The 27,966-nt window shown below is 32.5% G+C and overlaps 2 protein-coding genes and 1 pseudogene across 2 annotated transcripts; 1 reads left to right on the plus strand and 2 right to left on the minus strand.

Annotated features, from left to right (window-relative positions):
- Positions 1 to 4,256: 4,256 nt before the first annotated feature.
- LOC150025631 (uncharacterized) lies at positions 4,257 to 9,491 on the plus strand. The gene is made up of 6 exons (XM_090294142.1): positions 4,257 to 7,424; positions 7,601 to 7,783; positions 7,869 to 7,922; positions 8,145 to 8,405; positions 8,572 to 9,165; positions 9,250 to 9,491. Exons 1-6 carry the CDS (start codon positions 4,257 to 4,259, stop codon positions 9,487 to 9,489), a joined length of 4,500 nt encoding a protein of 1,499 aa, XP_090150268.1. The 3' UTR covers positions 9,490 to 9,491.
- Positions 9,492 to 15,102: 5,611 nt separating this feature from the next.
- LOC150025632 (uncharacterized) lies at positions 15,103 to 15,839 on the minus strand (annotated as a pseudogene).
- A 5,736-nt stretch (positions 15,840 to 21,575) lies between these two features.
- LOC137826140 (7-deoxyloganetin glucosyltransferase) lies at positions 21,576 to 24,088 on the minus strand. Its single transcript, XM_068632003.1, has 2 exons — positions 23,400 to 24,088; positions 21,576 to 22,621 (listed from the first exon to the last, which is right to left on the minus strand). Exons 1-2 carry the CDS (start codon positions 23,905 to 23,907, stop codon positions 21,675 to 21,677), a joined length of 1,455 nt encoding a protein of 484 aa, XP_068488104.1. The 5' UTR covers positions 23,908 to 24,088; the 3' UTR covers positions 21,576 to 21,674.
- Between the last annotated feature and the right edge of the window lie 3,878 nt (positions 24,089 to 27,966).

The raw sequence follows: 27,966 nt of genomic DNA on the forward strand, positions 1-27,966 counted from the left end.
CCTGACAAGAGCACATACTGGCCTCCTAGATATCTCACTCGGATGAAGTCGACGCCTTCCATGATGAAGCTCTCCTTTACCACCTGCACCATCCCTGCGTCAGACAGTTTTCCAACAAAATTGTTCCTCAACCATTCAACCTCCTCCTTCACCCAATTGATATGAGCCATGTTCAGTTCTGTGTGCCCTTTTGCCTTCACATTCCCCACCAGCCCCGCCTGAATGACTGGTTGTCGACGGTCCATGGTCACTACCTGTGTGTAGGTACGCGTGTTGTTGAACCCAGCCGGTGGATGAGTGTGAGCCCGGTGAGATACCATTCGTTCCTGCCTCTGCTGTGGTGCTTTCAAACCGTTCAGGTCTGCGTTCCGCTCTTTAGTTGTCCCTGTTACCTTCGTATACTTTGATTTATTAGCCCTCAGTTTCCAAGTCCCAATCCAAATGGCGTTCAACCTTCTTTCCAGTTCATCTTCCTCTACCACCTCGTGGAACCTCACAAATCCGAACCTTTGTCTCTTGATGTTTAACCTTCTTGAGATAAAGATATCTTTTATCCTCCCCATCTCTAAAAAATCTTCCACATGTCCCTCTCATCATGATCGTGTGGAAAGTTGGAGAAGAAGAAGCTTACCTCCATTCGAGTACGTCTTGTTTCTTCCTATGGTAGTTGAAGAGGGTGATGGCTTCACAATAGAACTCCAACTCTAAGCTTTTCCTTGGTACTGTTGCTGAAGGAAAAAAGGAAAGCTATGACTTAAAAGAGAAGAATTCCTGGACCACTTACAGGGAGATCACAAGGAGAAGGTTACAATTGTCAAAACCCACTCAAATTCATCCAAGAGGAAAAAGAGAAGGTTGGTTTTCTATCAAATTAACTGGCTGAAATTGAAAGGGAATATAGTGCTGTTTTATCTTGGCATTGCTCTGACTTAATTGTCAATGGTAGATCCTTTAGAAGCATAGACAATGTCTAGTGTTAATATGGGTACCGCCTAACAACCCTCATTTGATTTGAACAATTTTGTTATAAGTCTATAGAATACCTAAAAGATGATATGTGTATAAGGATTAGAAATCCTAAAGTGTTATCTTTTAATTTAATTTTTTTTTTTTGATAAAAAAAAATTAAAAAAGCAAGGTTGGGGCATGGAAAAAAATATGTTGAAAAAGCAAGAAATGAAAAGGGAAATATAAAAAAAAAATTATGTAAAAGATGTTTTACACATCTATATCAAACTGTTAAGTGATGCCAGAATCAAGAAGTATCATCATACCAATATATGGTACTGGACAAATATTCAAAATATACTTATATTTTCTCAAACTCTCCCATCCTCATTCTTTATTCCCATGGGTAGTCTCATCTACCAGTCAACACAAGCACAACTGTATCAATGGGAATAATAATACTGTTACAACCACCCAATCATTTTGTGCCACGATACATATTGTAATTAGGCTAGTAATTTTCTTTCAACAAAATTTTCCACCAGCGACAACAGGTGAAGATAATTCTTCTATGAAAAATAACCAAATTACTAATATTAACAGATAATTAATTCTTCTATGTGTTATTGATAAAAAAAAACCGTCTTGTATAATATATTTGAATATGTGAAATTATTAGTTTATATTTTCGAACCATAAATAAATATGAAATAAAAAAAACATGAAATGGGGTCATATTTTTAGAATGTTTGAAAGTTTGAACTGGTATACGAAACAAAGCCTCAACATCTTTTGGTTGTTGGTTGTTTGAGTCTTCTAAATTATTCTTCTTACGTATTTAATTCTGAGATTTTACATTTCTATGAAACTTTCTTCTCATGTACTAGTTAGATAGCATTGGTCCCTTAAGTTGTTGGTTCATTATCTAAAAATCTCCCTCATCTTTCTCATAGTTGGTCTCAAACTTTATAAGATATACAATTAGAATTTGTGGAAATAATTTTTTTTCCTTGTTATGTGCTTTTTATTATATATCAATAGTCTATGTTGTAACACCACTCTCTATCTCAAGGGTAGTTAGAATTTTTAAAGATTAGCCGTTAAACTTACCATACAAGGTCTAAGAGTTAGGAAAGATGGTCAAATACAAATTAGGTTGCACTGATGGCTTTAATATTGTACAAATTAACAAATTATTATCAAATGAAGTTGTTAGTAATTTGATATTACCATTTTGCACAATTTTGTTCTGAAAACAAATTTCTATAACTATAAGTAGAAAACAATCTTAACGTGGCATGGTTTAGATGATGACAGGGAATGGATGTTGATCCCTCAGCAAAGGGGGATAACACCAAACAAATCCATCAAAGAGCTTGGATTAAATACACAAACTTGTTAAGCTTGTGGACTATTATTCTAATCTTTTGGTTGAATTGGTATGAGCACAGTTTTTTTGTTTATTTTATTTATAAGAGTAAAATAAGTCACTCCAACAGTAAAAAAAAGAAAGAAAGTGAACATACCCCTTTAGCTTTTAATTTTAGCATTTTAGTAAGACAAATTTCAATAGGAAAGAAAACTTTATCTCATGCATGAATTTACTGTGTTTAACTTGACACGAGTTGGATGAATTTCTTGTGCACTCACATATCAGATGAAAATACATGAGTCCTTATTACAGAATTGAACCAATAGCAAAACACCAGAAGTTAGAAGAGAGAGATAGTGGAGTAGGAGTCAATGATCTAGTGGGTTCCTACTGCAGGCAATAATTAATTTGTCATGATTTCATTCAGACCAATCTCCTTTCTTGACATGAAAGCTCAAAAAATTATGGCTCAAGGTAATGACATATTCGTGTAATGATCTATTATCTAAAATTTTCTCAAACTAATGACAATTTGCGGAAACAAAGGTTTGTATGCTTTGAAGGTGGGATGGGTCAAGGTGTAAAGGTGTGTGAAGAGTGGACCCCGTGTGGATTTTGTGGAGAAGTGGGGCTGTATTCCATGCTGCTATGCTGAGAAAGTGGGTTTAAGTTTCTGCTCTTTTATATGTGATTTGTCCTCTCTGTACATAGAAGTTTATGCTTGGTTAGTTGGTTTATAGAGTCTTTACACTAGTACAAAATTCTACAATAACGACTCCCTTTAAAGTCGGTTTGAAAACAACCATCGTTAAAAACGACGCGGTGGCAATGTCGTAAATTTTTGAATTTTTTTTGCACTTTTAACGACGGTTAGCCCCACAACCGTCGTTAAAAGTTGGACCTGAGACATACAACGACGGTTCGCGCCAGAACCGTCGTTAAAAGCAGCACTTTTGAAGACGGTTCATTGAGAACCGTCGTTAAAAGCCCTTCCCGCTCTAAACTAATTAATTTCCTTCTTTCTCACACTCTCATCTTCACTCTTGTCGTTGCCTTCTTCTTCACTAAGCCTTGCAAACCGTTGCCGCGGACCACCGCTCGTGACCTCTTCACTCTTGACCTAGCCGCCCACCGCCCTCTTCCGCGACCTAGCAGCAAGGTCGACCGCGCCGCGCCGTCTCCCCGCCTCACAGGTCGACCGCACCGCGCCTCTTCCGCGACGCCCAAGGCCGTACGCGACACCCACCGTGACGCCGTACGAAGACCGCGGGAAACCCTACCGCGACGCCCAACGCGCGACCGCACCCACCGCGACCCGCGAACCCACTGCGACGCCCAACGCGCGACCGCGCCCACCGCGACCCCACCGCGACGCCCAAGGCGGACCGCGCGAAACCCCACAGCGACGCCCAACGCGCGAACGCGACCCCCCGCACCCACCGTGACCCCACCGCGAGGGTTGCTGCTGCCGACTGCCGGTTGCTGCTGCTGTTCTGCCGCGTCTCCGTTCCTTTGAGCGGCGTCATTGTTCCCACCGTGCCCTCCGACCGCGACCGCCGCCTCTTTTGAGGTTAGTATATTTTATCTATTATTAACTATAGTTTGAAAGTGTTTATCTTGAGTTAAGTATTGATTTTATATATTGAACGAACTGATTCTGAGTCCGAAGGTGTCCGACCTTCGGCGCTTTTGATTAACTTTCAATTATTATATATTGTTTTGAGATATTTAATCTGCACTGGTTCTGAGTCCGGAGGTATTCGACCTTCGGCAATTTGATTTATTTTTTAATGGTTATATATTGTTTTGACATATTGAACGCACTGGTTTTGAGTCCGAAGGTGTCCGACCTTCGGCAATTTTGATTTATTTATTTATGATTACATATTAAACGCATTGGTTGTGAGTCCACACTGGTTGTTAGTTTGGCAGTTCTATGGATCGGAGTTGGATTAATACACCACGGATAAGTGATACTTACGAAAAAGGGGTGGAAGAATTCATACAATTCGCAGAACATAATGCCGTTAGTTATAAGAATGAAGTAAGGATAAGGTGCCCTTGTGTCAATTGTTTAAATGGAAGAATATTGAGTGTTTCCGAAATTAGAGAACATCTTTTGTGTGATGGATTTTTGAAAAGTTATACAACATGGACGTGGCATGGTGAATTGTTAGACTTGCCAAGTGTGCACGGAGGTTCCGAGGAAGTTCATTTCTCAATGGATGATAGATTAGAAGACATGATTCGTGATGTGGGAGCAGAATCATTTGCTAATGCAGTTTTCGAAAATATGTCTAATGATGCAGAGACTCCTTTGTATCCTGGTTCAACTAACTTCACACGATTATCTGCAGTGTTAAGGTTGATGAATTTGAAGGCAATGAATGGATGGACCGACAAAAGTTTTACAGAATTGCTTCAATTGGTTAAGGACATGCTTCCAGAAGGAAATACCTTGCCCAATCGAAATTATGAGGCAAAAAAAATACTTTGTCCAATGGGTATGGAGTATAGAAAAATACATTCATGTCCTAACGATTGTATTTTATACAAAAATGAGTATGAAGATTTAAGAAGATGTCCCAGGTGTGGTTTGTCACGTTATAAGGTTAAAGTTGGTCAGAATGATGAAATTGATGAAATCACAAAGGAAGGTCCTCCTGCTAAGGTTGTTTGGTATCTTCCAATAATTCCAAGGCTTAAGCGTTTGTTTGCAAATGCAGATGACGCTAAAAACCTTAGGTGGCATGCAGATAATAGAAAATGTGATGGATTACTTCGTCATCCTGCTGATTCTTTGCAGTGGAAGAATATTGATAAAGAATTTCCTGAATTTGGAAAAGAATCAAGAAACTTAAGACTTGGATTGGCAACTGATGGAATGAATCCCTTTGGAAATTTAAGTAGTAATCATAGTTCATGGCCCGTTTTGTTAGTGATTTACAACTTACCTCCTGCTTTGTGTATGAAGCGCAAATACATGATGTTATCTATGATGATCTCTGGTCCAAAACAACCTGGAAATGACATAGATGTTTATCTTAATCCATTGATTGAAGATTTGAAATTATTGTGGAATGAAGGGGTTGATGTGTTTGACGCGTTTAAGAATGAATCTTTCCGATTGCATGCAATGTTGTTTTGTACTATCAATGACTTCCCTGCATATGGGAACTTGTCAGGTTATAGTGTGAAAGGCCATAGAGCATGTCCAATATGTCAAGACAAGACATCTTATGAGCAGTTGAAACATGGAAGAAAAACCGTGTATCTTGGGCATCGTAGATTTCTAAAGAAATATCATCTGTATCGTCGATTGAAAAAAGCTTTTAACGGATACCAAGAACATGACATTTGTCCCACTCCATTAAGTGGTGTTGAAATTTATGAAAAAATCAAAAATGTTAATGTGACTTTTGGAAAAATGAAGAAGAAGCAAACGGTGAGTGAAATATGGAAAAAGAGATCAATCTTTTTTTATCTTCCGTATTGGTGTAAGTTGGATGTTAGACACTGTCTAGATGTAATGCACGTAGAGAAGAATGTGTGTGACAGTCTAATAGGAACACTTCTGAACATTAAAGGCAAAACAAAGGATGGTGTGAATGCACGTCTAGATTTGATTGAGATGAATATACGAGAGGAATTGGCACCGAGAGAAGTTGGTAAACGTACATACTTGCCTGCAGCGTGTTACACTTTGTCAAAGAAAGAGAAAACAAGTTTTTGTGAATGTCTTAAAGGTGTTAAGGTACCACAAGGCTACTCTTCAAATGTGAAGAGTCTTGTATCTATGAATGATTTGAAACTAATTGGCTTAAAGTCACATGATTGTCACGTTCTAATGCAACAATTACTACCGGTGGCTATTCGTGGAATCTTGCCCAAAAATGTTAGGCATACAATCACTCGACTATGTTCATTTTTCAATTCCATATGTAGTAAAGAGATTGACTCTCAGAAGTTGGATGAACTTGAAGAAGAAATAATTGTTATCTTGTGTCAACTCGAGATGTTTTTTCCTCCATCTTTTTTTGATATTATGGTACACTTGGTTGTTCATCTTGTAAGAGAAATCAGATTGTGTGGGCCAGTTTATATGCGATGGATGTATCCAGTTGAACGATACATGAAGATTTTGAAGGGATATGTGAAGAATCAATGTCGTCCAGAAGCTTCCATTATTGAAAGATACATTTCAGAAGAATCTATTGAGTTTTGTTCCGAGTACATGTCAAAAGCCAAATGTATAGGAGTTCCTGAAAAAGGTTGGCACTCTCGTAGATTCATAAGTAAATCTTCAAGAGGTGTACATGTCATAAGCAAATCTAGAGAAGAGGTTCTGCAAGCACACTTGTATATCTTAAATAACACTGATGAGGTGTTACCATACTTGGATACACACAAAGACATTGTCAAATATAAAAATCCAAGACAATCAGAAAAATGGGTGTTAATTGAGCATAACAAAACTTTCATGTCATGGTTTAAGCAACAAATAATGAATGATCCATCAGCATCTGAAACATTAACATGGCTTGCAAACGGTCTCAAATTTGATGTTTTATGTTGTTCTGGCTATGAAGTAAATGGTTGTTTGTTTTACACAAAGTCTCGAGATGATAGGAGTACAGTGCAAAATAGCGGAGTCACCTTGGAGGCAGAGTCTATGCAGTTTTCAACTGCAAAGGATCAAAATCCTGTTGTGGGATCAATGCCTTATTATGGTGTCATAGTAGAGATTTGGGAATTTAATTATACCAAGTTTACTGTACCTGTTTTCAAATGCAAGTGGGTTGACAATAAGACTGGTGTCAAAGTTGATGAATCAGGAATGACTTTGGTTGACTTTCGAAAGATAGGTTATCATGACGAACCATTTATAATGGCACATCAAGCTTCCCAAGTTTTCTATATCCAAGATCCTACGTCTGACCACTGGTCTGTTGTGCTACATGGAAAAAAACAACATAATGACCCAGAAGATACAAACAATGACATTTGTGAGATTGAATCACTTACAAGAACGACCATCAATAAAGAGTACGAGGATGTTGCTGATGTTGTACATGCAACTCGAAATGATCATGATGAAGGAATATATATTTGTATGTACATGTGATTCATGTTTAGTTTTACAATATATTTCATTTTCATTATATTTCATATTCTTGATGCTTATTATATTTTTTTGATAACAGGAACATGGCAGATGATAAAGTTTCCCATTCAAAAACTGGTAGAGGACCTACAAGATTGAAGAATATGTTTAAGAAGATAACTAAAGATGACAAAATACCTTTGTCTATTGATATCCACACTGGTGTGCCCACTGGGCAACATGCAAAGAAATATAGGAGTTATCTCGGAGTACTTTCTCGTGAAAGGATCTCTATCTTAACTCAGTCCTGGGATCAGGTGACTGACCACGAGAAAAACATGATTTGGCAAGATATTCTGGTATGTAACTGTTTTTACTTTGCTAAATCTAAAGTTCTTTTATACTTTGTTTTTGTTTATGAACTAATTCTTTCAAACAATGTAGACACATTACAACATCCCGAATGTGGAAACCTTGAAAGCGAAGGTTCTTTCAGATGTGGGTGTCAAGTTTCGTCAGTTTAAATCAAAATTGACAACAGATTATATATATGGGAAAAGGAAAGAAGAAAATCCTTGTGCAAAATATGCATCCATTGATGAAGAAACTTGGCAGCAGTTTGTCAATATTCGACAAACTGAAAAATGGCAGGTTAGTATCACTTTTATATTTGAATATAGTTTATATTAACGTATTACTAAATTTTGAGTGTTATGATAGGAGGTTCGAAACAAAGCAAAAGCCAATCAGGCACATAATGATACCCCACACTTATTGTCTCGTGGTGGTTATAAGTTGCTAGAGCAGAGGATGCTTGAAGAAAAGATTAAAGCACGTTCTACTTCCATTGAGGAAATGAATAGTGTAGATTCTTTAAGACCTCCATCCCCACCACTCCGACATGAGATGTGGAAGGGTGCCCGTATAAACACATTAGGGACATGGAGTTCTAAGTCTACAGAACAAACAGTTGAACGCATTGTAAGTTTGACAATTTCTTTTCAATGTGTTATTTTAAATTCTATGTGTTATTTTAAATTCAATGTGTTTAAGTTTGTCAATTTCTTTTCATTTGTTTTAGGATTCTCTTAATGAGCAATCAACACAGGGGACTTTTAAACCATGTGGTCGCAATGATATTCTTAATGTTGCTCTTGGACGACCTGAACACCCTGGACGTGTTCGTGTAGCTGGATATGGGGTTGGGATTCGGTCATACTTTGGACCTCCATCACACAGCAAGGAACAATTGTCCAATGAACCTAGCCAAGAGTATTTACTACAACTACGTGAGCAGTTAAAGGCTGAGGTAACTCAAGAGCTTAAAGAAAGCTTCATGGAGGAGTTTAGTGCGCGAATGGAGGGTTTAGGACACTCACAGCAACCACCTACTATGGTAGAAGATGAACCACCTCCGCCTCCTATTAAGAAAGTCAGCACTAAAGGGAGTTGTTCGGCAGTTGATCTATCAGGGGATGACTTTGGCTCAACTAGCCAATGCGAATTATATGTTGAGTGTAATTCTTTGACCCGATTCGTTGCCTTGGGTAAGTGTTATGAAGGGGTCACAATGTTACACAATGTGCCTCTTCCTTCTAATTTGATGAAGGTCACGGTGGAGAAGGTCCTTTATGGTGATCTTGCAGTTCCTGTGCCGACATCAGAGGTGACAATTGTGGCAGAGGCATTACATACTTTCGTTGCCTGGCCTAGACATCTCGTCAGACCTATAGACTCTATGGTATATATTTGCACTAATACTAATACAATTATGATATATTACATTCTAACTAATTTAAGTATTTTTTGTTTTGATGAGTAGCAGGAACCTAAGACAAATTTGCCTCTGGGAAAGAAGAAAATAGTCTCCATTGATGATCCTCTGGCGGCATTGGTGGAAGTTGCTACAGCTTTAGATACAACCGTCTTAGAGGTTCCATGGGATGCCAATGTTTTTGGAAGGCATAGTAATCTACCGTTGTACGTTCACATGTCTGATTTGTTGGACCTTGCATCCGGAGATCAAGAGATTAACATAACAGTTCTGCAATTATGGATGATGTAAGTTCAAATTTTAAATTCTTTATACTTTTGATTTATTAAATATATTAGTACTAACTTATTGAAATTTAGGTATCTTTCTGGATTATGCTTTGATGAGAGGAAACATAATATATATATGGGTTTTTAGACCCTCAAATCACTCAATCAATTGGAAACAAGAAGTCGGAAACACAAACATACATCACCACTGCCTTAAAGAATGGTGGAAAACACATTTATTTTGCTCCGTACATCCATGAGTAAGTTCTTATTTATTAAATAAGTTTTAATAAATTATTGAAATAAGAGAAACTAATTAACTGATTTGTTATACATGCGTCATTGGCAACTATTGATCATATTTGTTCAAGATCATACCGCTGCATGGTTTTGCTCCTTGCATAAAAAACCTCCTGCCTATTTTAAAAACATTATAGATAGGTACAACAGTTTCATTTAACATTTATTATTACTTATATATTATATAATGTTATGTATTCTAACATGAAATCTTATTATTTTAGTGCTTACTCTGGATATAATATGTTATGTGGGAGGAGAACTTCAAACGCACAAAAACTCACTTGGATGTACCTTAAGGTATTAAAAGTATATTTGTTCACTTAATTTAATGTGTTTCACTCATTCATTTAATACATTTATTTTCACATGCAGTCCAACAGGCAACCTCAAAATTATGAGTGCGGTTATTATGTTATGCAGTGGATGTTGACTATTTTGCAAGCTGAAATTAAGAAAGGTTGGGATAAGGTAATACCTCAATACAATAAACACTTTAAAATTTGAGATTTATTAATCATGCACTAATTCAAAATATTTCAAATGTCACAGTTGTTCAACGACCAACACCCGCTAGATTTAGAAGCATTGGAGTATGTGAGAACAACATGGTCAAAGTATTTTGTAACCATGTATAACACTCTAGTATAGATAAATCATTACAATGACAAATTTTTTCATATATTACCAAACTTTTTTGTATTATGTTATAATTTGTTGTATGTAATTTTTATATTTAAATTATGATTTGAAATGTTTTTATTTTCTGGAATTGAAAACTTTATGCAGGTTATTTGAGATTTTTTTAAAAATAAATTTTTTTATTTTTTTTAATCAATACTTATAACGACGGTTCCTAGAGGAACCGTCTTTGAAAGTCACACTTATAACGACGGTTCCTAGAGGAACCGTCTTTGAAAGTCATTTATTTTTTTTGGAAAATAGGAACCACCTTTAACGACGGTTTTCACAACCGTCGTTATAAGTCCATACCTTTTAACGACACCTGTAATAACGACGGTTCTGGAACCGTCTTTAAATGTCGATTTTAACCGTCGTTAATTTACCTTTTTGTACTAGTGTTATGTGCACACCTTCTCTACCTTGTTTTCCTAAAGCTTTTTAGGATAGATTGTGAAGGTTTTGTAAAAGGTTGGGATACCCAGAAGTATCCCCTTTAATTTACTTAATTCTTTGCTGATAAAAAAAAAGGTTTGTATGCTTAAAATACCTAACTAGAACAATTTATATTTTCAGGCAGATCAATTTTTTAATACCAATCATTGGAAATTTGGCATCATAAAAGAATAATTGGTAGGTGTTGTATTATCTGCAAAAGGTGTTACATGAGCACAATTTAAAAATATTGGTCTTACCTCTTTTATATGATAAATTATAGATCATGGTCATTACCTAAAAGCCTCCCTCATCCCTCTCATAATATTGATCTCAATTTTGTAACATACAAGTTATTCTTGAATTATGTAGACCATCAGTGATTGCGGATTCAAATTTAGTCAACTGTATCAAGTACAATCATTTTGAAGATAAAGGGAGATGATCTTAGAGTTGCTTTAAAATGTTTGAGAAAACTGTAAATAAAGTTATAAGATATGAAGATATAACAAAGTTTTTAGGGAAGATAAATTTGTATGATAACTAATGAAGATGTATTGTGCAGAAATGGTATCCACCACTAATTATTTTTCCTTCTACGAGTAGGTTTTTTATGTGATGTATGTTTGTCTCTATTTGTTACATATCCATGGTGAGTCATTAAATGCATAAAGTGAGGGGAAGAAAAGATGTATGGGGAAGAAAAAGTAATCACAATGAAAGGATGGAAGAGTACGGTTGTATTTCTCTTTTCCCTATTCATTCAAGTTAAAGAGAAAATAAATGTGGAATGAATAAATCAGAGGAAGATATTTTATTATCTTTGCTAACAAGTACATTTATAGTATCTGCATTAATTGACTCTTAAATGATTTTATGAGCAGTTACCTATAAATATTAAATCAGCAATTAAAACATAAATATAAAATATCATGTGCACTTATGTGTATTTATGTGCAATTACAACACAATATCTAACACTCCTCCTTGATTTTTGAACTGCAAACTCCAATCTTCTGTCTTAAGAATTCAAACTTGCTAGCTGGAAGTGGCTTGGTAAACAAATATGCAAGCTGATTTTCAGTTTTACAGTAACAAAGAGACACATCACCATTCTTTTGCATTTCTCTTACAAAAAATAACTTGATATTAAAGTGCTTGGTTTTGCCATGAAAAATTGGATTGTTAGAGATTGCAATAGCAGCTTGGTTATCAACAAAAATATTTGTGCTTTTCTTTTGCTCCAGATTTAAATCAGTCAGGATCTTTCTTAACCAGAGAGCTTGATTCACACTAGCTGATACAGCAACAAACTCTGCCTGCCTCAGCAGTGGATTGAGTTATTGTTTCTTGCTTCTTTGAGCTCCATGAAAACATCCCTGATCCAAGGCTAAAACAATATCCAGATTAGGAATGCTGATTTGACATCAATTGAACCTCCCCAATCACTGTCTGAGAAACCAGTTAACTTAAACTCCTTACGCTTCAAGAATTTAACTCCAAAGTTCCAAGTTCCCTTGATGTATCTGATGACTCTCTTAGCAGCCATCATGTGAGTCTCATTTGGGCAATGCATAAATCTGGATAGAATGCTTACTGCATTTAGAATGTCAGGTCTGGTTGCTGTCAAATACATAGACATTCTATCAAGCTTCTGAATTCAACTTCATTAACTTTGGGAGATCCATCTTCTTTGACCAACTTCTCCTTTTGATTCATGGGATTGCTCATTGCCTTGCAATCTAACCTTTTAAGTATTTCTTTTGCATACTTCTTCTGACAGATGAAGACTTCATCCTGACTTTGCTTAATTTCCATCCCAAGAAAGTAAGTCATTAGGCCAAGGTCTGTCATTTCAAAGACCTTCTTCATGTTCAACTTCAATTGATTGACCTGATCGAGATTATTTCCAATGACCAAAAAATCATCTACATAAAGAGAGATGATTAGTATGTATGCACCATCATGCTTGACATATAAAGTAAGTTTAGATAAAATTTTCTCAAACCCCAAACTAATTAGGAGATCATTTATTCTATTGTACCAGGCCCTTGGAGCTTGTTTTAGTCCATAAAGTGTCTTCTTCAGTAAGTACACTTTGTCTTCATTTCCTTTGTCCACAAAGCCTTCAGGTTGCTCAACATAAATTTCTTCTTCAAGAAATCCATTTAGGAATGCTGATTTGACATCCAAGTGAAACACTTTCCAATTATTTTGAGCGGCATGGGCAAGAAGCAATCTAATTGTGTCAAGCCTAACAACAAGTGCAAATGTGTCTGAATAATCAACTCCAAACACTTGAGCATATCCCTTAACTACTAGCCTTTCTTTGAGCTTGTTGATTGAGCCATCAGGATTTAACTTAGTCTTAAATATCCACTTCACTCCTATTATTTTCCTGTCATGTGGTCTATCAACCAGCTCCCAAGTACTGTTTTTTCTCAATCATTGACAACTCCTCCTTCATTGCAGCCATGCAATGCTTATTATGTTTTGCATCATGGTATCCAACAGGTTCACAAATAGCCACATTGCATCTTTGATATATATTAGAGATTGATCTTGTACCTCTAATCGGTGTATCATCTGTTATTTCATCCTGTCATTCTTTATTTACATGTTCTTCTAAAGTGTTGACAATTGATAAATGCCTTGATTGACTAGGAATCTGATTTGACCTATTTGAGTCTTCCCAACTCCATTGTTCATCTTCCACAAAATAAACATCTCTGCATACAATGAAACGTCCAGTATCTGGTTGAAACACCCTGTAAGACTTGGAACTGGTACTATAACCAACAAAAATGCCAGTTGTTGCCTTCTTGTCAAGCTTGTCACGTTTGGTATGTGGAATATAAGTGAAACACATGCAGCCAAACACTTTAAGAAATTTTAAAGATGGTTTGTATCCATACCAAGCTCAAATGGTGTCTGATCTTTCACTACCTTTGTTGGAATTCGATTTTGTAAAAACACAAAAGTGTTTGCGGCTTTCGCCCAAAAATTCTTTGGGACATTCTTTTCATGAAATATGCAACGAGTCATTTCCATTATAAATCTATTTCTCCTTTCACTGACTCCATTTTGTTGTGGAGTGTATGGGGCTGTTAATTGATGCTCAATTCCTGCCTCCTCACAAAAACGATTGAAAGTTTCTGAAGTGTACTCCTTACCATTATCAAATCTTAAAATCTGAATAGTGCAACCACTTTCATTTTCCACCCTAGCCTTGAACTTTATAAAAACACCAGCAACTTCAGATTTTTGTTTCAAAAAGAAAATCCAACACATTCTTGTTAGATCATCAATGAAGGCTATAAAATAAAGGTTACCATTTAATGATGGTGTTTTTTGAGGACCACAAAGATCAGTGTGAATGAGTTGCAATTTATTTGAAGCCCTCCAAGCTTGTTTAGGGAATGATTGCTTGTGTTGCTTCCCAAATTTGCATGCTCGACAGTTGGTCAGGTTATCATCAAGATCAGAAAGTCCTTCTACCAACTTTTTTTGTTGCATTTGAAGCAATCCTTGGTGATGAAAATGCCCTAGTCTTTTGTGCCAAATTTCAGTGGCACTTTCTTTGGATTTAAAGGCCATGTGCTTCTCCTCCATTTTGGATTTAAAGACCATGTGCTCCTCCTCCATTGGATTTAGAGCAAAACTTTTTCCCTTCATTTCAACTTTAAACAAATCTATGCCATCAACATCCTTGATTAAGCAATGTTTATTTTCAAACATCACTTTATAGCCTTTTTCCAATAATTGACCAACACTCAAAAGGTTTTGATCAATCTCTGGCACAAAACGAACATATGTAATGGTTTTTGTACCTTTATAGCTTGTGATAGCTACTGTGCCTTTTCCTTTTACTACTAGATGTTCACCATTTCCAATCCTCACCCTTTTAATTTCTGTAGTTCTCAATTCCTTAAAGAGTTCCTTGTCATGTGTCATGTGATTGGTACAACCACTATCAACCAACCAACTTTCACTTGATTCTCTACTTGAGAAACAAGTAGCTACGAACAATTGATCTTCCTCTTCTTGATCAACAACTTGAGCATCTGCCTCTTCCACCTGATTTTTGTTTTTGCATATCATTGCATGTCCAAGTTGGTTGCATTTGGAACATTTGGCATCAAGTCTTCTCCAACATTTGAATGGTGGATGACCCAACTTGTTGCAATGCTTACAAGAAGGATAATTTTTCCTTTTGTTGTTATTGTGTACAACAACTTCTCCATTGGTTCTGCTTTATCTTGCTCTTGTTTCTCCAGTCATCTTCATGTTTGGCTGGTAAGGCTCCTTCTACTGCTCCATCTTGTCTCATGGCTCTCCTTTGTTCTTGTGCTTGTAAAGCATTTAAGAGCTCTACGAGAGAAATTTTTTATAGGTCCTTTGTGTTCTCCAGGGTTATTATGGTGGCTTCAAACCTCTCTGGAACTGTTACAAGCAGTTTTTCCACAATTCTTGAATCTTTTAACACAGATCCAAGCAACCTCACTTTGTTGGCAATGCTTGGAAGTCTGTCAGAGTACTCTTTTACGGATTCTAACTCCTTCATTCTCTGCAGTTCAAACTCCCTGATTAGATTCAGCGCTTGCATTCCACGAATCCTCTCATCACCTTCATATTCTGCCTTGAGGTAATCTCAGATTGCCTTTGCTGACTTCAAGGACATTATCCTTGTGAATACCATAGGAGATACAACTGCAAATAGACATGCTTTTGCATTTGATCTTTTCATCTTCTTTTCCTTCTGTGTTTTTATTTGTGCCACAGTAGGGTTTTCTGGAAGGGACTGAATTTCATAGTCCTCTTCTACAGCTTCCCATAAATCCAATGCTTCTAGGTAGGTCTCTATACGAACAACCCACATTTGATAATTGTCTCCATCAAAGACAGGTGGTGCCATTGTTGAAAAATTGAAACCTCCTTCCATTGATGCACTCTACTAACCTCACATATCCCTCAAGAAGATAGCTCTGATACCAATTGTTGGTTTTTTTGAATAAATCAGAGGAAGATATTTTATTATCTTTGCTAACAATTACATTTACAGTATCTGCAGTAACTGACTCTTAAATGATTTTATGAGCAATTACCTATAAATATTAAATCAGCAATTAAAACATAAATATAAAATATCATATGCACTTATGTATATTTATGTGCAGTTACAAAAACACAATATCTAACCGTGTGAAAAGAAGCAGATTGCAGACATAAAATGGATGAAGAAATATGATGGTAAGACATGGGTACCCACAACATAAATAATAATGATGGTAAGATGTGGGTTACCCCACATGTGTTTTAGACAAATACTTGTCCTTTGATTATTTGAGAAAGTGGAACAATCAGGCGCTCTACAGTTACACTATGTGTGTGTCTGTGTGATACTCAAATTCTGACTTGTATCAGGTTACTTAACAAAGTGTTGCAACAACTAATCATGCGGGTTGAACTTTTGAACTTCATTGAATAACAATGAGAAAGAAAAGAAAAAGGATTAACAAGATGAGGAATGGGTAGAAAATGGGGGGTTTTGACCATCATGGGACCTTTTTTCCGTTTTTACCAAAATGGGGTCGTTTTCAAAAAAATTATAAATTTAGGCAAGTCGTGCCAAGTTGACACGACTTCTGTCACGTCAACCCCTGAAGTCGTGCCAACTTGGCACGACTTTGTCCACATCATATATATATATATATATATTTAATTTTCTTGTAAAATTTTCTTATTTATATATTGAGTAGTAAGTTATGTAATGTTTAAAATTAATTTGATACATAATTTTCTAAGGGTGTTAGTTTTAAGCAATAAAAAATGAATAATTGTATGTGGATCATGTTTGACGATAATGTGATATATTAATTTGGTTATTAGATTGATAAAAAATATGAAAAAAGTGTTATTGCATTTGGAAATAAATAGAAATGAGAATTAATTATTTGGAAAATAGAGAATTGTGGGGAGTTTCAAGCTATAAGTCTACCTTGTCCACATGTAATTGTTGTTTCCTCATTTTGTCATTTACAACTAACGACATTTATCGTCCCAGTGTACAGTCTCCACAATATTTCCAAGCTTATGAGATCTAATTTAATATATGAAATAGATTATTCAATTCTAAATAAACAAAAAAAAATGTTCATATTGCAGAACCGAAGGTCACAATAGAAACAATTGTCCGCACAAACAAACTTGATAATAAAATTCAATTTCAAGTTTGATTATTAATTTCCTCATTTTCTTTACCTAAGTATTTATTCCTTCATACAAAATTTATTTATCAAATTAATTTCAAATAGTACATAACTTATAATTTTAATTATAATTAAATAATTATAATATATTTATTTAAAAATAAGAATTTTTTTAAAAAAATATGACGTGGACAGAGTCGTGCCAACTTGGCACAACTTCAGGTTGACATGGCAGAAGTCGTACCAAGTTGGGATGACTTCAGGTTAACGTGGTAAAGTCGTGCCAACTTTACACAACTTCTACAAATGAAGTCGTGACAAGTTAACGCAACTTGCTCTAGATTTATAATTTTTTTACATCAACCCCATTTTAATAAAAAAAAAAAAACCATTATGGTCAAAAACCTAGAAAATAGTGATGAGATCTTGTGTTAATTAGTGTTTTGTACATATTGACTTTTAATAAGTAAAGATAATAATGATTATAATTGTATCTGAGATCATATTCTTGACAAGATTTCATATAGTGACACAAATTGCGTTGATAAGTGCCTTGAATTCAATGATATCTAAATTATAGTTGACCAGAAATGAGGCTTGAATTCAATGATATCTAAATTCTAGTTGACCACAAATGGGGCAGCAGATACTAAACATATCATGTATTAAAAACAATTTTGATTTCTCCTGCTTAAAAATTTGAAAATATGCGTGTTATTCGCGATAAATGGAATTTATTTATTTTAGTTGTAAATTTTCAAATTATTAAATAAAAAGTAAACAGATTATAAACTATTATCCTACAGTTTGTTAACTTTTTTAGCAATCACACAATAAAATCATACTCTAGACCAACTTTAGATATGAGAATACATGAAGACAAATGCAACTTGCGAATGGCAAGTGGGACATTTGATGTTCACAGTCTGTGAATTGGAGATTGATGTGAATTTGGTTGAGATAAAAAGTTAGCATGTGTTGTCACTTCAGTACTTTCTGCAAATTATAAAAAGGCCTCACCCTACGCTGTCAGCTCAAACCAAAACTACTATTATCAACTTTCATTAAAATAACCCAATTTAAACATGTGTTGAACTATCTAACTTTTAACTTCTTCTTTTTTCCTATTTTTTACATGTATCCGATGAATAAAAAAGCAACGTTACCGTATAAAGTAACATTGTAGGAATACAAAGTGGAGAAATACTTTGACTAAGGGAGAAGTTTCCACAGGCAGAATGGTTACTTTTAATTCATATTTAGATTTTGGATTTTATTGGTAGTTTGAGTGGACATTTTTTCTTTCAAAAATAAATCCAATTTAAAAAAATCTCAAGTATACTACTTCACAATATTTTTTTCAAATTTTATTGTGTAATTTCATAATTCAATTCATGATACCAAATTTTCAAATTACTGTATTAAGAAAATTATTAATCAATTTTAAAGACAAAAATAATTAATTGTTATATTAATTATATTAAATATTATTTTAGATATTAAAAGTATTATTATTTAAATTAATTTATATTATTAATAAATAGTTTTTAAATTGATATCTACATATTTATCAAATTTTATCAACTTTAAAATCAAAATAATTAGTAATTAATTACACATAAACTTAAAAATTATTTATTAATAAAAAAATTAATTTAAATATAAATAATTTTTATAGAAATAATATCTAATTTAATCGATATATTAATTAATTATTTTTTATATTTAAAATTAATTTGTATTTAATAATTTATTAGTAGTAGATAGTGGTTCCCAACGAAAAAAAAAATATAACGAAAAAAAAGTAAGTTCAAATTTAGTTGTTTGGAAATCGATTTTTTACAATTTTTTAAGAAGTGAAGAACTTTTTTAAAAATTAAAAATTAAAAATTAAAAATTAAAAGACTAATTGAATAAATTAATTTAAAATAATTAATTTAAAATATTGAGATTAATTTTAATTTGGCTTGGGTGAAGCAACAAAATAAAATAAAATTAGTGTAAAATTATTTTTAAAAGGTTGAATATAACTCAAATTTTAGTTTGGTAATATAATTGAGAACAAAATTTGTTCTTATTATTACAAAAAGTCAATGAAGATAGAAGAAAAATATATAACTTAATAACATTATTATGACGAGGAAGATGGATGTTCTAATGCGTTAAAGAAGACAAATGCTTTGTTGCATCTAATGAAGACTGAAATGTTGATGATTACAAATTTGTTATTGATAGAACAAGAAGAACAATTCAAGCTTCGTAAAGGTATAGATATGCAGAATTTATAGTAGAGTCTTTAATAGTTACTAATAGTTACTAGTGAACTGTTAGAAAATGAACCTTCTAGTGTATCTTCTAAGTTATTGGTAGGTTTTTGGTTTGTTAGTTGTAAGTGGATTTTCAAATATAAAGATGGTAATCAAGAACAAATCAATGAAAATTCAAGGTGAGAAGGGTGATTTAGAGGATTTACTCAAAGAGAATGAGTTGATTATAATGATGTTTTCTGTAACATCCATATATTTTGCCAACATCTAATAACCATAACCTGCAATATATATCCATCTTCATACAGTATTTCAAAATATATCCATCTTCATAAAGATTTTTAATATTTACATAAGATTAAAACAAAATATTCAAATAAAATAAACATTTTCATCCTTTAAGTTCTCACTAAGGAGTTATATCACCTATAACATCATCTTCTCTCATGTAAATACATGATCATCACAAATTAAAGAAAATAAAACACAATGCAAACAACAAAGTAAGCTAGCTATTTTTAAAACTTTTAATAGAAATATAACTTTAAATATCAACATAAAGTCATGAATTCTCGTATATTCTCACAAACCATCAAGTGTCTATCACAATTCATAATTCATCTTTCTCATGTCAGACTTCTACTAACTCACAACACATAGACACGCACTTCTCATATTACTTTAATCAAGACATAGTATTTTCAAGAAAGAAAATACTCTGTTAAGATTTTTTAGGATGTGCATTGATTAGGGATTCATCTAGAAGGAGATATCCTGACTCTCCTGATATATTGGAGTCATATAGATGAAGATTATAAGGTGTTGAGAGACGAAGGAGGTTCATATGATTTTGTCTATAGTGTGAAATAAAATATAGTCTTTTAGATCATATGAATTAACCTTGTCATACTATGTGATATGATATTGAGATTATTTATGCACATATCTATGTGGATTCACAGTAAGATTTACAAGCTGTAAAGAGAATTATGGCTACATCAAAGGTACTACAACTTTTGGTTTATTTTACTCTTCATCTAAGAAGATTGAGATCGTCGAATACTCAAACAGTGATTGGGGTGGAGATTCAGACGAGAGAAAAAGCACTAGTGGTAATTGTTTTACGATCAGAAAGAGTGTTTGTTTGTGGTCATCAAAGAAATAGTCAATTGTTACATTATCTACTTGTGAAGCTGAGTATGTAGCAGCAGCAGGAAGTGCTTGTCAATCAGTTTGGCTTAACAATATCATGACTCAAATTGGTTTTAATCTAGATGTTCCAATCAAGATTTATGTTGACAATGTCTCTGCAATTAATCTTGCAAAGAATCTGGTTTTTCATCAAAGAAGTAAACACATTGATATTTGATATCACTTCCCGCGGGACTAAGTTGGGAAGAACATGATCAAATTGGAATATTGTAGATCAGAAGATCAGATTGCACATATTCTCACTAAGCCATTAAAGATCGATGTTTTCATCAAGTTAAGAGATCTGTTGGGAATGAAGGTTGTTCCAAATCAGAATTAAGGAAGGATGTTGGTTATTAATTCAGATTTTATTAGTCTTAAATTATTTACCATTTATTGCATTAGTGGTCAGTGTAAATCAAAATGTATCGATTCAGCAGTTTTGCAATTACGTTCAATCAGTTTCTACAACTTTTTGCCTCCTATTATTTTTTTCAATTAGTTTCTACAAGATATACATATAATTTATCAAATTACTTTTATTAGAGTCTAGAAGCCAAGTTTCCTACTACTATATATCCTGGAGGAGAGTGGTGAGTTAATCATATGCTATTCTTTGAGCAATTCTTTTATCCTTACATTTTTATCAATTATATCCGAACTTTTAATTTAATTTTTAATTAATTTATATATGTATTTATTACAATAAAAGGCAAAGTAAAATATCATATAACAATTTTATTTAGATTAAAGAAACTTATTACACTCATTTATATATACAAAACGATGTTAAACAACATATATAAAACAAGGGATGGAGAACTTACACAATCCTATTTACACCTTAACAGCTAAAAAGATGTTTAATTAGTTGTGTTTATGTTGGTAAAAAAAATTGCAAAATCAATTTAGTTTTTCAAATAATTTGTTTACATAAACTTAGAAGTTATTATTTGTTCTGACGGAAATAGATATTCTTGATAATAAAGATTAGTGATAGAGAACTAAACTGAAATATGCTAAGATTTTTAAAATCAAACTGAAATAAACTTTCTTCTTCAGATATAACTTAACACTGTACTTCTTTTTCGAAATATAAAATATATGTAAAGCATCGAACTAATCTAAAACTGATTTATAACATTTTCGCCTAAAAGAACTTCATGAACCATGTTGTCCAAATTAAGAAAGGAAGTTCCGTAAGGGCCAGAAGCTGCAGTTTTTGCCAATTTCTTCCATTGTAAGGCTTTCTCTTTCATCTGCTTACCCTTTTCACCATCCATCAACTCCTTCACAAGGCTCTCTATTTTGTCTCTCTTGACATCTTCAATCTCCATCCCAATCCCCCACTCTTTGCAACAGAACCTGCAATTGGTTTGTTGCTCGGCAAAGAAAGGCCAACATATCATTGGAACACCTGCACACACACTTTCTAATGTTGAATTCCAACCACTGTGTGTCAAGAAGCCTCCAATCGCAGGGTGATTCAGTACCTGCTCTTGAGAACACCAACTCGACAAAAGGCCTCTATTTTTTGTTTGTTTCACAAATTCTGGAGGTAAAATAGCATTTTCACCAGCCACAAGATCTGGCCTTATAACCCATAAAAAGCTTTTATTGCTATTACCAAGTCCCCATGCAAACTCAACCAGTTGCTCACTTGTCATAACTGTGATGCTTCCAAAGTTCACATAAACAACACTGTTAGGCTCTTTGGTGTTGAGCCACTCCATGCACTCAGACTCCTCCTTCCACAGATTGGACTCAATTGCATTCAATGCTTTGTTATCAACATTCTTCACAAGTAAATTCAAAGGACCTATGGAATAAACAGGAGGCAAGATAGACGAGAACGCTTTCAACACATCATGCTCTAAGGTATCAAACGTGTTCAAGATTATTGCAGAAGCTCTTCGAGCCCTCTTACACTCCCATTGTACAAAATCGAGCATAATATCATCTGAATCTGTGGTTCTAATGAAACTAGGAATATCTTTCAATCGAATTTTCTCGATGCCTGGTATCCAATCGATGGTAGTCTCTAAATACCCGCTCGTCACAAGACTTGAGTCTACATAGCAAACACACAAAGTTAATTTATTAAATTTAAATAATATAAATACCAGACATATAAAAGATCATGTCAAATGCATATGTCAAATTATTGATATTTTTAAAGTCTTTGTTTTGTATATTATTATAATAAAATTGTCAAATAATTTTATAAGAAATAAGAATTATCAAAATTATCATTATTTCTAATTTAATAAAATTATATTTGACCATGAATGGAAAAAACTGATAATCTTTATCCAACTTTATTTAAGAATAGGTTGACAACTTGGTCAAACATAAATAAAATAAAATAATTTCATAAAATATACCACACATGAATAAATTTAATTGAGAATTTAAAATATTTTAATAATTTAGCTTATATTTAATTTAGATGTATATTTTTCTACTATATATATATATTGAGTTTTCAAAACCATCAAAAGAATTTCTTTAAATAAAATCATTTAACAATTATTTAAAAATAAATTATAGTGAAACGTATTGACGGTTAGACACAACATACAACACACTAATGTATTAAATAATCAGGTTCTGCCATTTTTTAGGGGTTGAGTAGACAACTGGAGAAATCCTACCCCTTTCACCACCTTAATTATAATTACAAATTACGCTCATGAATATGAAAAATAATTCATAAAATGAGTATGGTACCGCATTTATGTACATAACGGCCAAAGTACCAAATCGTTTTCAATGGTAACATAACATGGATCATTAAATCAAATAATTAAGGCGTGAATTTAAAAGAAATACAAGTCAAAGTAAATTACCTTTGAGAGGTGTTATGCCCTTTCGAAATAATTGTTCGTATTGGAGATAACACATGAAGCCACATGCACTAGTTGTCCAAAAGAGGACCTCAGGGAGACCCAATTCTTGAGCTGCATCAAGAGTGAAGGTCATGACACCGTCAGAAACTATGCAACTCACTGGAGGGCCATCTGAGTTGTTCAGTTTAGCGAGAAGCTTTCTGAAATGAGGGAGGCAAGTTCTTCTGGTGGACTCACAGAGGGAAGGAATATCCTGTGTGGCATCCACATCGGAGTCCGGTAGACCATCGGGGATGGTTTCAAAGCGAAATGAAGAGAGAGCATGAAGGGAAGAACTCCCTCTGGATTTCAGAAGGCGTTTCTGGTTATACTCAGAGTTAACAAAGGTGATGTGAAAGCCTTTGAAATGAAGGAGTTTTGCTAGTTTAAGCATTGGGTTTATGTGACCCTGTGCTGGGTAAGGAATGCAAACGGCATGGGGCTTCTTCGTTGTGCCCAGAGAACCCATCTTTGTTATCTCTTCCTTAGACTGTGGTTGTGATATCCAAAACAATATGCAAGTGGTCTTACTGGGTTATCAAATGCTTCATTTTATAGAGGAGAGACGGCGCTGATTGTTTTCAAATTAATGTTGCTAGGTACTTCAACACGACAACTATGGGAGAGGTCGGTTGAAGGAGTTCTTGTATAAACGCCGTTTTTTTAGTAATACTTTAATACAGAACCAACTTTAAAATAATATTTTATTTATAAATATCTATTGTTACTGTTCGAGATATTTTTCGTATTGCTTTGCCAATTGTATTGTTTGAGATAGTTTTGGTAGATAGTGAATACAGCTAATATACATGCATAAAAGAATACTATAAATAAAAATAATATAAAACATGAAGGTATATATATGAATTTAGATAAATAATATTTTTAATATATATTTTATTTATAAAAATTGAAGATATATATAACTCATAGATGGTGTTCAACCAACTAAATGAGATCTCTTTGATAATAATAATAATAATTTTAATATCAATTTACATTAAACTCGTAATAAAAGCACAATTTTGAGTTTCTTTAGATTTTTTTCAAATTTAGAGTAACAACTATGAATTATTTAACTAAAACACATAGATTAATATCACTGGTCTTGACTGATAATTTTATATTTCATTAAATCGTGTTATTTAAATATAGTAGTTTTGTTTTATACTGTATAAAAATTAGTTTTTGTTAACTCGGTAAATGAAGTTTTTAGTTAATGCCTCTACAAATCAATCTGAAGTTCGCAAAGTTTGACATACTCACAGAACATGTGGCCCTGAAGTTATAAATATAGCTAGTATGATGAGAAAGCGTAATAATAAGTTGATAATTCATATTTTTTTCATATAATCACATTATAATTTTTAATTATTATTTTAATACTTTTTATATTATTTAATTTTTATTATATATTTATTTTTAAATTTATCACATTAAAAATTAAATATAACTCTAAAAATTATTAAAGTATCATTTTCCGGTGAGAAATAGATATCAGTTTGAATCAAAGGATACATAGTGAGAGGATGGAAAACAAAATCAAATTTTCTAAATCATATTATTAATATTTATGAGATATATAATTAATTATATTATTTGAATACAAATCTCTTTTGTATGAAAGTTTATTTTTCTAATAATTATGTGTGTAGTTTTTTTTTTCGTTTCTACACTTTACATCATTCAAAACAAACACCTCCGTTGATTTTCCTCAAATAATATCTGTTGTAGGAAAATAAGATTCCCTTTTTTTTATCATATTTAATCTTTGGATAATGAAGCATATTACAACTCTTAATATAATTATTTTAATATTTTTTATATTATTTAATTATAAATTTACTTTTTATTATATATTTATTTCTAAACCTATCACATAAAAATTCACAAATATATACAATTCCAAGTTGTCAAACTATTTTCCTTAATGTTTATCTTAGCTTTTTCACTATAATTCTACTTTTCTTTACATTTTTTAGCTTTCTCTTTTAATATTTCAATTTACACCAAAATAGGGTATACTTTTTTTAAGACCTGAGTTTGCGGTCAGAGGTGACGACAATACAGAGAAAAATGAAAGACTGATTGAATCATTGGAAAATATTGGTTGATAATTCTACAAAAAGAATTCAATTTTGATTCATATAACTAAAGTCAAAAGTCAAAAGTAAGTTTATAAAAAATAATAAGTGAAGTAAAAAACCAAGAAAATAGTGTCTTTGTGTCATCTCACCAACGCTTATTCAGATTCTGTATATTGTATATTTAACGCCTGCTAGTAAAGTGGGGCAGACACGTTCAACTATCAATTGCAACTTTTCTTGCTGTTTTCAATCAATATCTTTTAAATATATTTAAATTTTAACATGAAAAAGTTAAAGTCAAATTATTTTCTGTTTTTTAGAGAGGGTTCTTTTGAGTTCGAGAGACTACTTAGAAGCTGAGATAGTTTCATGTTAAGGAGAAATTCTTTTAGGTGATATTAATTGTTATTTAATACAGATCAATTGAATAATAATGTTTAAATTATTACATTTTTAAGTACAAAATTCACACTCTAATTATCGAGTATAATTGTTTATCTAATGGTAAGCATTTGATTCAATTCTAATTAGACTTGATAGAGATGAATTGTTTTGTTCGAATCCACTGTACACGAATTTGATATGAGGTAAAAGAGGAGAGGATTTGATTGAAAAGGCGGTGAAGTTAGAAATTTAATGGCCTGCATGGAGTCCAAGTGCGGATGGACGACCAGGTTCTTCTATTGTTTGGATATTTTATTTGAAGGCAAGGTGGATGAGAGAGTGGATTGCATCTATTTTTTTTTCTCTCACATGCAAGGATTATTCTCAATGTACAAGATAAATGTAGGATAATAGTATTTTATTTCAATACTTTTTTTTATATGAAAATTGATTTTTATTGTTGTGTAAAAGAAGGCAAAATCGATTTTGACAGCTTGGTGGTACACTGTGGTTGAGAATCGATTTTGACTTGTGAACATATGTAAGGGAATTGATTATCTTGGATCTCATGTTGAGTGAAATCGATTCTTTGAATTCATTTTCATTGTATTGAGAATCGATTCTCTTAATTCACATATTGTGCTTGAATTGTTTTTGGCATCATTTTCACTTTAACGAGAATCGATTCTTTTATTCACTTGTTCACGTTGTATATATTTATTGTTTTGCTATCTTGTTAATTTTTTTTTAGTTTAAAAACCTTATACTAAATATTACATAAATTTATTTAATAATTTCAAAAATATTTATTATACTATTAATAAATAATAAAATAAAATTATAATATCAACAACACATATATTATATAAAATAACAAATATACATAATAATAAATATTATTTTTATAATTTTTAATATATTTAATAAATTTATTTCAATTTAACACAAAAAATATTTTCTTATATTTTTTAATTTTTTATTAAAAAATACAAGTAATTATGAATATTAAATATTGGAAAAAATTAGTTAATTCAAATTTACACAAAAAAAATTCATAATTCATTATTCAAATATTTTTTAATAACAATGATAAATTTGTAAACTTACATTTTACATCTTTAAAATAATTTATAATTTTTCTTCCAACTATCATATCACTCACAAATTTCAATAAATCATCGTTACAAATTCACTTTATCATCTCTCAACCCAAACAACCTCATATATCCTCACAAATTCACCCTCTCCCCTCCTCACAAATTCTCTCATTAATCCAAACAAAGCCTAAATTTTTTTCAAATTTAAGTAATAAAATATTTAAATTTCAACATCATATCTTAACATTGAAATCAAAAGGATTTAATACATATATGTACTGATTGAAAATTAATTGTAAGCATATATGTACTGATTGAAAATTAATTGTAAGTTTTAAAAATACTATAGAAGGTGTATAAACAATTATGTCAACTATTTTTTTTATTAAAAAAAATAAAATAAATAAAACGGAATAATTTAGGTGTCACAACCCTTATAAAAAACCAACACCGCGTACATGTAAAAAGACAACAGAAGTAAAAGAAACCGACAGCAATACACCCATGCTAAAAGGAACCTCCAAATCCTAGCTATTCCAGACAACAAAAACCAGCATTAAACTTACCAAAGAGTTTGATTCATGTATAAATGGATACACTTTTTTTATATGGATTCATTTATTGATTTAAAAATATTTTGAAAAATAGTTTATATTTACATTGAATTTAAACAAAAAGTATAAAAACTGAGATAGAAATTAAATATAATAAACTGACACTATAAATATTTTAAAGTAAATAATTGTAATGAAATTATATATAAATACATTAAAATAATTAATATTTTTATTTACTTATATCTTAAATTGATCTTAAATTTTTTTTTATTTTAATTGAAACAAATTAACTTAATATTAAATTTAATATTTAATATTTTGATTTTTTTTCTTGTAGTATAAATATTAATAAATTAAATTAAACTTGTATAGAATTATAAAATTACATTAAAAATTTAATTAA

The sequence above is a fragment of the Phaseolus vulgaris genome, chromosome 8 (assembly GCF_051622355.1).
Source record: "Phaseolus vulgaris cultivar YP4 chromosome 8, ASM5162235v1, whole genome shotgun sequence".
Taxonomy (NCBI): domain Eukaryota; kingdom Viridiplantae; phylum Streptophyta; class Magnoliopsida; order Fabales; family Fabaceae; genus Phaseolus; species Phaseolus vulgaris.

What these genes read in the sequence shown, in the direction of transcription:
- LOC137826140 (XM_068632003.1), bottom strand. Translation starts at nt 23,907, where the DNA reads ATGGGTTCTCTGGGCACAACGAAGAAGCCCCATGCCGTTTGCATTCCT. An exon ending in GGGCATAACACCTCTCAAAG is followed by an intron (nt 22,622 to 23,399) that starts GTAATTTACTTT and finishes TTTGCTATGTAG; the next exon opens with ACTCAAGTCTTGTGACGAGC.
- LOC150025631 (XM_090294142.1), top strand. Translation starts at nt 4,257, where the DNA reads ATGGATCGGAGTTGGATTAATACACCACGGATAAGTGATACTTACGAA. An exon ending in ATGATCATGATGAAGGAATA is followed by an intron (nt 7,425 to 7,600) that starts TATATTTGTATG and finishes ATGTTTAAGAAG; the next exon opens with ATAACTAAAGATGACAAAAT. An exon ending in AACAAACAGTTGAACGCATT is followed by an intron (nt 8,406 to 8,571) that starts GTAAGTTTGACA and finishes GATATTCTTAAT; the next exon opens with GTTGCTCTTGGACGACCTGA.